This window comes from Saccostrea echinata, unplaced genomic scaffold (assembly GCF_033153115.1).
Source record: "Saccostrea echinata isolate AGI-Se365-2 ecotype Australia unplaced genomic scaffold, CSIRO_AGI_Sech_v1 ptg000058l, whole genome shotgun sequence".
In the NCBI taxonomy this organism is placed as follows: domain Eukaryota; kingdom Metazoa; phylum Mollusca; class Bivalvia; order Ostreida; family Ostreidae; genus Saccostrea; species Saccostrea echinata.
The window spans coordinates 4,293,839-4,307,377 of record NW_026889807.1 but is presented as its reverse complement, the minus strand read 5'-3'; the positions used below and the strand labels follow the sequence as shown (position 1 = coordinate 4,307,377).

The 13,539-nt window shown below is 31.7% G+C and overlaps 1 protein-coding gene across 1 annotated transcript in view; it reads right to left on the bottom strand.

The window, feature by feature from the left end:
- Positions 1 to 3,409: 3,409 nt before the first annotated feature.
- Positions 3,410 to 13,539, bottom strand: part of LOC133174567 (toll-like receptor 4) — a 35,013-nt gene continuing 24,883 nt past the window's right edge. The window contains exons 4-5 of the mRNA XM_061309674.1: positions 4,382 to 4,504; positions 3,410 to 4,054 (exon numbers count right to left, since the gene is read on the bottom strand). Coding sequence (XP_061165658.1) covers positions 3,410 to 4,054; positions 4,382 to 4,504 — 768 coding nt within the window. The remainder of the gene's footprint in view (positions 4,055 to 4,381; positions 4,505 to 13,539) is intronic.

The window sequence follows — 13,539 nt, the reverse complement described above, 5'->3', positions numbered from 1 at the left end:
TATTTTCTCTTTACCGCAATGTGTAATTCACAGCGCTTCCTTTTTGTGTAGCACTTCCCAGCGCTTCCGTTTGTGTAATTCTTCATAGCGCTTCCGTTTGTGTACATTACTCATAATGGTTTTTGAATACGTTGCTGTGTTAAATGACTCCGTAATCAGACAAAACCATCTCAGTGGAACAATATTAAATGTACATATTACTTAAAATAATTATTTCCGATTACGCTGACCTTTTTTTTCCAAAGAGAGTTCATAGTATAGTTTGAGTTTTTAACCTCTGATGGCAGTAGTTATTTTTTTTAAGAATGACGGGAAAATAAAAGTCAATTTTTGAGTTAAACCTGCTGAATTTTACTGTAAACACGTGAAAATGTTAAAAAGAAAAAAAGAAGAAGGATCGGATAGAAAATTCTGAAGCTTAGAACGTCCATTCAATTTTGACAATTAAATCCACAGGATGATGGTCAGTATGACCTGCTTTATTAAAAAAAATGTATACTATTTAGAACCTGTCAATATGAAATAAAAGATGGATTTTAAAAAATAATAAATATAATAATATATACCAAATACTACTATATCGCAGAAAGGGGTCGTGTACTTTTAAAAATACAATGAATGCTACGAAAATTAAAATGTTTGATTAATTTTTGAAGAGCCGAAATTGCAAATTAAAAGTTTTATAGAAAGAGATATATTTCTTACCATTATCAAATTCCTGTGAATCTCGTGTCAAAGAAATGTAGTTATTATTTGGTTTCAGCAAACGTAAGCGAAATGTTATCAACCCTTAAAAAAAATTAGTAGGCAGAAATAAAGTGAATGCTAACTGATAAATTTAATGAAGTTTTGTATTAATGTTCTACTTATAGAATGATACAGTTTTATATGGAGCAAAGAACTTTTATTTAGCTATAAAGAATTTCAAATTTTGATATGAAAAAAATAAAGACCCTGAAATTCTCTCGGCATAAAAGATACACATGTTAAAAAAAAGAAAAAAAGAAGAATTTTGAATCTTTATTTAGAAAGAAATTAAAGACACTAAAATTCTTTCGACATATTGGATACACATTTCAATTTGACAAAAAAGAAGACATTTTGTTTAAACAGTTATTTAGAAGTAATCATAGGACAAAAGTCCAAACATATTCCTTGGAATATTTATAAAGGCAATCCTTCGAAAATCGCCATATTTTTCAATCGCTAGGTTTTGTTAAATCCTATTTTACAAAAGTTCAAACTCAGCTGACTGAACAATGGAGTCAGAAAACTCAAAAGATAGACACATTCATATCCACAAAATCATGAAAACATAAAAAGAATACGATTTAATTAAACACGGTGAAATGTGTTGTCTATGTGATGACAAGAAACCACAAAGATAAGAACGAAAAGTGTATATCCAGTTTATCTAGAATGCAAACATACGATATTCTAAGTGAATTTATAGTGTTAAGAACTGTTTCAGAAAGCTTTCAAAGAGTTACTGTAAAGATTAAGTTTCAATATGGATCAGTTCAAATGTTTTGAATGAATAACACTCAAAAAGTGCATATTGAAAACGGTATGGTTTTAAAATGAGGTGCTGGTCAGAAATCAAGAGGTCCGTTTACAAAACATATAAAGGGAAAAAACTTAATTATGAATGTTGGCGTTATTGTGCAATTTCATCATAATTTAAGACTTACAGTGAATTATCTTTTGAAAAGTGATCAAAAAAGGACATGCGCGGATCTAGAGGGGGTTCGGGGGGGGGGGGGGGGGGGGTCCGTATCCCCCCCCAGGAATTTTCAGAGTTATCAAATGTATATACTAAACAAACTAAAAGTTACCTATGATCCCCTTAGAACACGCGGACCCCTCTTCATCGAAACCGTGATCTGTGTAAAGTAAATTTGGTGTGGAAAGTTATGGGCATGAAGCTTTAGAAGTCGACTACCCCCCCCCCCCCCAAAAAAAAAAAAAAATAGGTTTTCCAGGTTTGGGAAAGGAGTTCAGTTTTTCTTTTTTTTTTTTTTTTTTTTTTTTTTTTTTTTTTTTTTTTTTTTGCTTGTCAAGAATTTTCTAGGTTAGAATTTTTTTATTTTGACTGGGATGACCCCCTCCCCCCTTGGAAAAATATCCGGGATCCGCGCCTGCTGAAGGACATGGTTGTGTTTTTGTTTTTTTTTTTTAAGAAATTGAATTTTATCGTATACATGTATGACACACACACACACACACACACACACACATATATATATATATATATATTTCTATCTTTGTCTATAGTACTGTCTTATCATGAATACGACTTCTAGAATACTGCAATTTCTTGAAGTTTTCTCTTAGATCATTCACAATTGCAAGATATTCAGATTTCACTTTATATAGTATAGTTAGCATTATTACAAGTTGACGGACAAGGAATATCGAGATCGTAAGATTTTTTTTTTCTGTCAATTTCACAGTAGACATATGCATTGTATTAGATTGATTGATTGCTTATATGTTCCATTCGAAAATTTTTAACTCATATAAAGACGTCACCGTATGCCGGTGAAGGACTTCAAATTTAGTCCTATACTCGGCACTCAGGGTCATTGAGCACTGGGTGGTATTTATCGTGCCAACGCCTACCGTCACACGGGACCTCGGTTTTTAAGGTCTCATGTGAAAGACCCGCGAGGTGACATTCACTTCTAGTGCCAGGCGCTTCCGAAAGAACAGTCACTACCTATGCTTTACGACTTTTGTATGACGCAGTGCGGCGAACGAGAATCGAACTTTGGCCTCCTGATCACGAAGCAACCACCTTACCACTAGGCAGCCGTCTAACCACTAGGCTACCATGACAGGTAGGTATTGTATTAGAATACATAATAATAAAAAAACTTATCTATATATGATTCATTGAGTCTGTGTTTTGCCCTGTTCGCAATTCGTCTTTTTTAATGAATTCATGCGGTTGATCATTGGAGCTTTAACAGACCACAATATGGATATTTTTCCCATGGAATTGAGGAAAAAATCTTAAGAGCTAGAGGATCAAGATTAAAGCTACCTTAAGCTATTGTAATCTATGGTTCTCTTACTCCATTTCCATTCAGAGAAGTGGACACGGTACACATATACCTATTACATATGTTATTTGATTGACGTTTACATATTAGTCTTAAATATCGCTCATCTAATGAACAAGAAAGTAAATTGCATTCAATACTTTTTGGTCTAATATGCTTCAGAAACCTTTCATTTATATTGGTATATAAAAATTCTTTTTTTGAAAATCTAACTTTATACGAAATAAGTGTGAGAACTAAAAAAAAAACGATATACAATCTTATTTTTTCAATACAAAATAACATTTAAAACTAAAATTATAATCCGATTAAAACTAATAAATTTTTGGCCAATAATTTTTTTCCTAAAATTCATTACTGTTTGATTTTAATATTTCCCCAAGTCTAGATTCAAAGACAGTGCAATCTTCCATTTTTTCTTTGACCGGGTATTCCAAGTACGAGTGACTATTAATAAGATCCATCAGATACAAAGGGATATTTTTCATTGCCTTCTTCTCTAAGATTATTAGAAACAAAACATTTCCGCCGTTACGAGAATAAATGGCTTCCATTCTTGCCATGTTTAATTCAAACATGCACCAATATGAGTCTAGAAAATGTGACGTCATAATGCAGATTGTTCGTCTGCTACAATGAATGGCATTTGTGATATTGTCCATTATTCCTGTACCGGGAATAAAATCTCTATGATGAATACACAATCGCAAGTTATATTCATTTTCAATCTTATTCACAAGTTTAACGACAAATTTTCCATCTTGGTCAGCATACGAAATGAAGGCATCAAAACGGTAAAAGCGTTGATTGTTACCATCTTCTTCAACACCGTGACCGTGATATTTTTCTTTAGCGACATAATACATATATCTAAGTTTCCATCTATATCTAAATACGATGCGACTCACTGTTGTTCTTAAAGCAATGATTATCAATGACGTCATCACTACTATAATGAGAGTATACGAAGAACACTTTCTTTCCATTTTCTGAAGTAAATTTCCAATTTCACTCAACGGATAATTTTTAAATTGTTCAAATTCACATGTGTAATTCTCCAACATCAAAAAATTCAAAGTCTTTGAATAATGTAGCCACTTGACAAATTCGAGATTTTCGCAAGAGCACTTGAGTGGGTTACCCAACAAACTAACATCAACTTCTTTATCTTTTGCTATGGTATTCAAGGCTTTAATAACAGATGATTCGACAAAGGTCAATTGATTGAAAGATAGATCTAGTACGGACAGATTTCTCAGATGATTTATATGAACAGTAAATTCATTTAAAGAATTATAACTTAGGTTTATATATACCATCCTGTTATTCCCTTGGAAAGCAAGATCTGAAAGTCTATATATTCTGTTGAAAGATAAATCTAGAGACATCAGTCGAGTTTGATATAAAAACATTTCTCCATTCTTATCTTTTTTCAAAAACTTGTCCTAGAGCATTATTGGAAAGATTCAAAAACTCGATACCGGTAAAGGGTTTCAAAAATGATTTTGAAATATTACCGCAAAAGTTATCAGAAAAGTCAATATATCGAACATTTTGAATCCCAGTAAGTGGTCCAATAACCTCATAGATAATATTTCTCTGCGCATATATGTGTGTTAAATTGTTTAACGGTCCCATCGGGACTTTGGGGATGGACATTTTATACAAATTATCATGGTAATAAAGTGTTCGTAAATTAGGAGGAAAGTAGATGGTGTAGTTCTCAGGATCATCAAGAAATTCAGAAATGGATATGTCAAAAGATTCCTCATTTTTTATAGCATTGTTCTTGTTGTTTCCTAACGCAGGAGAACCTAGTTGGACCCCTTTAATTTTCCTGGTGTCATTGCATTTCTCAAAAAAGTCGCCAATCATTCCCACCTGATGAAAAGAGGACTGATAGCTTACGTTCAGTATCTCCAAGCTCTGTAGAACAGCAAATTCTATGATGTAGAGACCAAAACCTAACACATTATCTGCCAAATTCAGGACTCGAAGTGATTTTGGAAGTGAAACTAAAACACCTTTTTCAAGGCTATTGATCCTGTTTGACGCTAAGTTCAGTTCCAGTAGATTCGTGGTTTTCAAAAATGCAACATGATATATTTTAAGATCCTGACTGACCCCATAGGTGCATTGAAGTTTTTCAAAGTTTAACGTTTTTATTTGTGAGTCTTTCAAATCAGATGATATATTTGAAATGGCTTCAATGGTAAGCATATTATTGTTTGATATGTCAAGATTTTCAAGATAAGAATTATTTAGAAATGTTCCACTCTGAGTGTTGACAAGTTTATTCCAAGAAACACTTAAGTTCCGAAGTTCTCTATATCTTGCCACAGAGGAATTATTTAATGATTGTAAATAGTTATGAGACATATCTAAGTACATTAGGCTCTCTGGAAGGTTTTGGGGTACATTTAAAAATGTATTATTTGCAAAGTTGATGCCAATAACATTAATTGGAAAATCTGGTGTCATATTAAGATTACGACCCGAACAATCAGCAAAAACGTTTCCTTGGTGAGTTTTAAATGTGCAGGGATTACTGGGAGGGTATCCACATCCGGTTCCTGTATCCAAAAGTTTAAAGACAGGAATCAAAACCACGAGCTTTTCTCCTAATGTAGCCATGACTGAAAGCATAAAATTTGAAACTGTTTTTCATACAAACATATGAGAATGTTTTGTAACAATGAATTTACTTTTTTTTCGTTTTCTTTATGTACTTGTCAAAGATACAGGTATTTTATTTTATCATTAATTAAATAACGATTATGCTTTTGTCTTAACATTAAAACATGTCAAAAGAAATTCGATGAAGTAAGGTCCCGAACAAATTTTGTTTTTTTAGCACACTATTTGATTGAAGCCAAACAAACTCTTCTGATAAAATTTCCATCTAAATATTAATAAAAATGAAAATGTATCATGTTCTCCGGTTATCTTTTAATATTATACAACTATATATCGTTACATATAATGTAAAATATACTTCAAGGAGTTTTCATATTTTTAAAAACTTAAGATATTCGTTATAATTAGTTTTTTTTTCTGTTCCGGACGAAAAAAAAAAATCAAATTTTTGGCATTTATTTTCGCGATATCTTGTAGGACCCCCAATTTGGATGACTTCATTTGGCAAAAATTTGTGCTTTAAGTTAAGAGTTCTGTCTCTCATTAAACATGAATGATCAAGGTGCTAATACGAAGTCAAAAACGACATTCTCGCCGAAGAAATTCTGCATCGAGCTGTTACGAAAATTTTGTATGAAGGCAGGAAAATTCGAAAAATGAGACTTAAATATTTTGGATAGTGTTGTGCATGGGTCATTCCTGTCTAGGACTATGATGTGCAGATAGTATCAGTCATTTTTAGACTGGCAGGTTGGATGATATACGATCCGTAGGACTGCAGAAAGTTGATGAGTGCATTGTTAAATTGGCAAGGTACTGTATAGAGATGCATTTTTAAGTTGATGAGTAGAAGGGAAAAGTCTGTAGACCGAAAAAAAAATACTTACACCTATTTAAAATTTATAATTAAATTTGATTGAACCTGTCTTTTGTCTGCTATTCATCAATCTACATTCATTTAGGAAGACATTTGGCAAAACTCAAAACACATAATGATTTTTCTATAAATGACTTCTTTTCCACCCGTGATCGGAAGGCCGCGTGTTCAAATCACCTAACCTAAGTCGATAAAAAATAGGCAATAACTGTTCCTTCGCCAAGCGCTCGGCGCTTTAAAGTGAAAGTTGCGTGTCCTTCGGATGAGACCTTCAAAACCGAAACTCCATCTTACGGTAGGCGTTGGCATGATAAAGAACCCTCACTGCTCAGTCTCCCTGAGTGCCGAGTAAAGGTCACAATTTGAAGCCCTTCACCGGTATACGGCGAGGTCTCCATATGAGTGAAAAATTCTCGAACGGAACGTAAAACAACATACAATCAATCAATCTTTTCCACCCAAGTTTACCCCATATGATACTCACAAAAGGGAAAAGTGACAGAACTATTAGATTTGAAAATTGCATTTGTCGAAAAAAAAAAACTTACTTTTCATTCATTTATTCCTCCTAAGTTTTGCTTCAAGATTGTTTAGAAATATAGTTTTTTTTTTCCAGACAGAGGTATAACTTGATTTTAACTATGGAACGTTTGGTTCCCTCCAGTTTTCCAGTTCTCCTAGCAACGACATTTATGCTCCAAAATTTGTACACACTTCAATCGCTGTTTAAATGTTTGAGTTGCGGACGTTTTTAAATTATTTACTCACTTTTTCCAGTCACGTACTTCCTGAGAGAGGACTTAATTATCCTAATCAATTCAATTTCATATCCACCCTTTACTGTATCAATTACATTCAATCTGCATAAATATGTCATAAAAAATTAACACAAAATTGTTCTCAACCCCTCCTTATTGATACTAGATGTTTGAATGGCATTTGAAATTTTTCGAATGAAAAGAAAATGCCAAAAAAAAAAACATTCAAAAGGTAGTGGCATTGGAATTAAGTATTAACAGTATTCTATTAAAATATATACCTTAAAAAATAACACTTTTAAACGTCACGTTTAGTTAAACCTTAGAGGCAAGAAGATCTTCAATTTTAATGCTCTAGTTACATTAGTTTGTCACCCTTACTGGGTTGTCAATTGCAATGACATATACAGTTATTATGTACATTATTAAATTTTCTCCTTACTTCTGAAACTGATACTTATAACATGTTCTCAAAATTCACAGACAAGGGCTTGGGTACAGTGTTAAAGAAATTTCCATATATATATAAATATATATATATATATATATATATATATATATATATATATATATATATATATATATATATATATATATATATATATATATATATATATATATATATATATAAAAATCCAAAAAATCACAAAATATTTTCTGCAAGCGCTTTCGCCATGTTAGGCTCTTCAGGCAGTTATATATATATATATATATATATATTGTTTAAGGCATTCCAACCTAGCAAAAGAAGTTGTCGGATGACAACATGTCATTTGTCGATTCTATTCCGTTTTGCAAAATACAAATCTCTCTGTGACTTTAATTTTACGCGGAGTGGAATGAAACTAAGGGGAGCTTAAGATAATATCATACATTGCAAAAATCATATCGTTTTCAATAAATCTAATCTTTTTAAACAATAAAAGTGACATCCCTGCTGTTATATTATTTATTTCAAAACGAAATCCCATATAAAGAAGGAATGAGTGACTTTGTACGAAAAATAATTACGTCGAATTAAACATCAAATATCAAGCATAGACCTGTAAGGCTAATGTCATTTCTAATCGACAAAGTCTAAAGTTCTACAGAAGATATTTTGGAAAATATCTTAATCTTTAAATGCACCATGAGCATTTATTCTAACAGTCATTCTGCATCTATTTATATTTTTTTATTTATCTATCTGTATATTAATTTCAAAATAATAATAATAATAATAATAATAATAACACATGAACAAAGATACGGAAGAGAAAAAAACCGCAAATGGTTCCATTTCGCTCATGAAAATACCAATATTACACGGATATCGGTGCTTCGTTCACAAAAATACCAATATCTACACGGATATCTCTGCTATGAAGATGTTGTCACATTATATAATATTTTAGAAAACTACTAATGAATAATCGGAGATAAGTTATGTGCTCTAATGATAAGGAAGGTTTTTATCATATTTGACCACATTCTTTTCGTGTCTGGAATTACAAGGAAGTGAAATATCTTTTTCTCACAATGCACTCAAAAGGAGACCTAAAATTTCAGTTTTTCACTAACAACAAAATTATGGGGGGGGGGGATACAGAAGGAAAGTAATATTGATCATTTTTTTTATCCATTCAATCCGAAATAATCCACAATGATATTATGTATTTTGCAGAACGGAACGGAACTAATTCGTTTTTTATAATTAAAAACAAAAAACACCTTTTGTTGATAAAGATATCAGAATGCTTAATTTAGGGAATAACTATCTTCTCTTTTTCATTTCCGACCGTGAATGCTGATTTGAGTGTCGCAAACTGAATTTTACCGAAAGACGCGCCAGCGTAAGAAAGCAGATATTTTTCTCCATTGTAATGCAATTTATACATATCATTACATGTTTACGTCTTATTTTTCTGAGTTTGAATTTGATATAAGTCACGAAACGTTGTGTTTTAAAGTTGTTTTATTATGATGTCACAATAAGATTTTTTAATCCCAATCATGCTCTTTGAACTGTCTCAAACTTCAGTGCAGTGCCAATAAAAATTCAGGTTACAAAACAGTTCTATTAGATTTTTTATTATGTCATGTATTCGGAATGTGATGATGATTCTTTATTATTAATGTATTCAAGAAAAAAATGGTTTTAGATGTATTAAATCGAATTTAAAATGCGATTTTTATACATATGTTGACTCGATTATAAAGGATGCTACATAGTCTGCAATAATCTATTTCATTTCGGGTGTTTTATTGGCTAAAGACGAGTATGGCCATATAATAACTAAACTCTATGACGATCGGAATGGGTAAGGTTTTCATCGTCAGCTTCCCTCATTTATGCACAAATATTTAAATATCAAAAGCAAATGGTGTTTAAGTCTCCCAACTGATTTGATTCACAAGAGCATGTTCTTAATACGATCAATTTCAAACCGAGGCAAGGTACATGTACTGACAAATAAGTTGATGTAACAAAGATTAAAAAAAAAAGGTTAAAGTCAGCTTTTTTAAATGCAAAATCTATGATCGTTATAATGATCTTTTGCATAAATATAACAAAGCGTTGGGTCGTATTTTGTCTATCATGTTTCATATGAAACAAGGATTTCAACAGTACCCGTTTAAAGTCAGCTTTTATTTGAGGCGGGGTGTCATTTAGTGAGCTGATTGCTCACAGTACCTATATTTTGTAGATCTTCAATTTTATATCAATCTGAATACAAATTATTTCTTGCACCTAATCAATACATATTGCTTATAGGACCTCCTAGCTACATAGTTGTATGAGTAGCTTCAAATTTGAATGTAAAAGTTACAATGTATATATGCATCTGTTTGGGGCATCCTTATATTGTTGGCTCATTGCACACATTGTATTTGCATTTGATTTGAAATAATTATAATAGTCGTGCCCATACTATTGCCAGGCTTATTCATATAGAATTTAAAGTTGGCCATTTGTCTGAGATACACCTTTCCAAGATAATATCCAATTCCATTTAATTGGAGGCCTTGACGAAAAAAGGGTTGATTTCCAAAATAATAGACTATTTAGATTCAAGTTAAGTTAACGAATAGAGTTATTCACCCTGAGTTATTTTATGTTATAAAAGTATAAATTTAAAATTGTATCGTACACAAAAACGACAATGCAACTGTGTCAAGGCCCTTTTAAAAGGGTTACACTGCTTATTAAATAAATAAAATTTATAGTGTACTTTTCATGGATATCTAAGCACATAAAATGTATTTTGTTCATTTGCATCGAAGGGTTAAATTCATTCAACACCGTACAAAAGTTTGTGTTGTGAGGTTCTAAATATACTGTCTCTGCACATATTTTCTTTCTTTTTTTATACTTATAATATTTTTAATACATTTGCATTTTGGCTTACCATCATTTTTCCATACATATAATAGGTTAATATCGATATATCGATATTTGCTAGAACATTAAAAAACGTAAACATATTTAAGGTGATTCGTGATCAGCGTTGAGATTCGGCAGCGAAGATTTCAGATCAAGTTAGATCACAATCATGTTTCTCGCAGCCCGATTTTCAGCAATTTCATTTTTTAATGATTCTAAAACATGAAATGTAATTGAAAAGTATTAATTGATTTTTCCCACTCTTTTCCTTCTCATACCAAATAAATGAATTGATTGTTTAAATGGAACTATCCGAATGAAAGTTTTGGTGCATTTACGATAGAATAAGAAATGAGCTGTTAAGAAGAAATAAGCATACTACGTCATCCAAAGGAAAATACAGAAGACTTATTATTTATAGAAAATGTTTAAAAAGTTATTTCGATAGAATAAATCAACAGACAATATTGCGTTTGGAAGCTTTTGACTATGAAAAAAAATAGAGAAATGCATAATTATTCAATGTAAACGATTATAATTTGATTGATTAATCAAACAATACTGCCTTGAATCAACTGGAGTTGCGGAAAATTACGACATTAACCGAAAGCCGAAATCAAAGCAAGATCGTTTGAGTTATCTTTCTTGCATTTACTCTATTCATTTCCATAACATTACTTAGCTCATAACCTAGCCTGAGTCGGATTAACTTGAATTATCCTAGGTAAGTGTTAATCTTCGTATCATTTAATTTCTTTTTTGATTTGACAGTGAGATCCGAGTTTCCGGATCATCACATTGTAAATTTCATCGCTCTCTGATACTGAAGACGTAGTAAGAGGTACACTTTTTTTCTTGCGTATCAAAACACAATGAGTTTAACGTTACATAATCGACCCCAAAATTTTTTTTATTATTTTATCATGCTTTATAACGGAGGATTATATGATTAAGTCTCGTTTTCTTGACAGACACAGATCATCATATCGAACTCGGCGCTTTGGGTCTCTTTTGATCTGAAGATCTGCAAATCCACAATGTGAGCTGGCTCTTTGAATCAAGATTTTTAATGTTATTTACACTAAAATCCAGGCTTCTAAAAATTTGTCGTTTTTTGAATTGTGTATTTGACTAACCTGAATGCATTTTAAAAGAAATATCAGAGATCAAGTCTTTTAATTTTTAGAATACTAAGACTTCTATTATAACTGATTCCTAAAGTATCTATTTCTATTTTATATGTATGCTGTTTGCTTTCATTATTTTAATTAGTATTCTTTTATATTCAAATCATTAAGAGTTTAGATTTGAATAATCTTAAATCTTTTAAGAAAAAATTGTGCATTTATCAATAATTATTTTCATCTTTTGCACATGGTACATGTATATATACAATATAAATTGGTGAATAAAGCATAAAACGCGGACCCCCGGCAATTCATGAGGTGGATCTGGTGTCTAGGAGGAGTATGCATCCCCTGTCGACCGGTCACATCCGCTGTTAGCCCTATGTATAAGTCAAGTAGATGGAACATTCCGTAGTCGAATTCAGTATTTAAAGAAGGACCTAACATTTTTGAAAATATCGAAAATTGTGATTCATTTATCGTTTGTTTTTGAGTCTGTTTTAAGAAAAACAAGATACAAGTAAGAAATGTATTTTCTTGCCAATTGAAAGCATGATACGTGATGTACATGTGTAAGAAAGTGTCAAATCGCCATTGGGTATGACTAGCAGAAAGACCACGCATAGTTTTCTGGCATCAATTTCATACATCACTGGCGATGCTGGTAAAGAATAACACTTATATGTAGTCCGATCTTCGGACCTCCAATGTACTTGTTTTAAGAAATATGCTAATAATTGTTTCGATTTAATTTTAAGCAAATCTAAGGTAGTCACTCGGGTTTTATGCATGCTTTCTTTAAAAACGCTTACAAAAAAATAATTTGAAATAGTGAAAGTGTTTTTTCATTAATAAAGAGAATAAATTCGGCAAGTCAATGAAAATAGCAATAACAAAAGTATACTACTAGGCAAAGATTATATATAAATCGTAAAATCTATTTTTAGCTAAGTCTGGCCTAAAAATAAGCCATTCAACTCAATCAACACATGATATACATGTATTTTCTAGTAAAACATACGGAAACAAATAAGAATTAATTAAGGAATGAATTTAATAACTACCCAAGTTATACTGGTATAACCTGGGTTGGGGCAGTTTACGCTGTATAAACCGAGAAGCGGTTTATAAAAATGCGTAAACTGTCCCAACCCAGGTTATACCAGTATAACTTGGGTAGCTATTAAATTCATTCCTTATAATTTAATTTTTCATTATTAAGTGTAAAAAAAAAAAAAATAAGACAATTTCTCCTTCAAAAAAGCCTTCAATTTGTACGTATTTTAAATGTAACGTCAAGCGGATTGATACGTTTCTGACGTAAGTCATTGTGACGTAGGCAACCCAGGTTATACGATATAGTCTAATTTCTTTTTATCCAATCAAATTACGAGTTACAGCCGAAATTAAATTATTTAAGGAATGAATTTAATAGCTACCCAAGTTATACTGTATAACCTGGGTTGGGGCATTTTACGCTCTGTAAACCGCGAAGCGGTTTATAAAAAAGCGTAAACTGTTCCAACCCAGGTTATACCAGTATAACTTGGATAGCTATTAAAGAGCTGGGTACGTTAAGACCGATTTATGGCCCTGTAAAATCGGCAAAAATTAAAACGCACGATTACATTCTCTCAATTGCATCAATTAACTGTTAAGGTTTCCCTGTGTGTGAAATAGGAATAAATTTTTCTCAACTCACGTGCCCTTT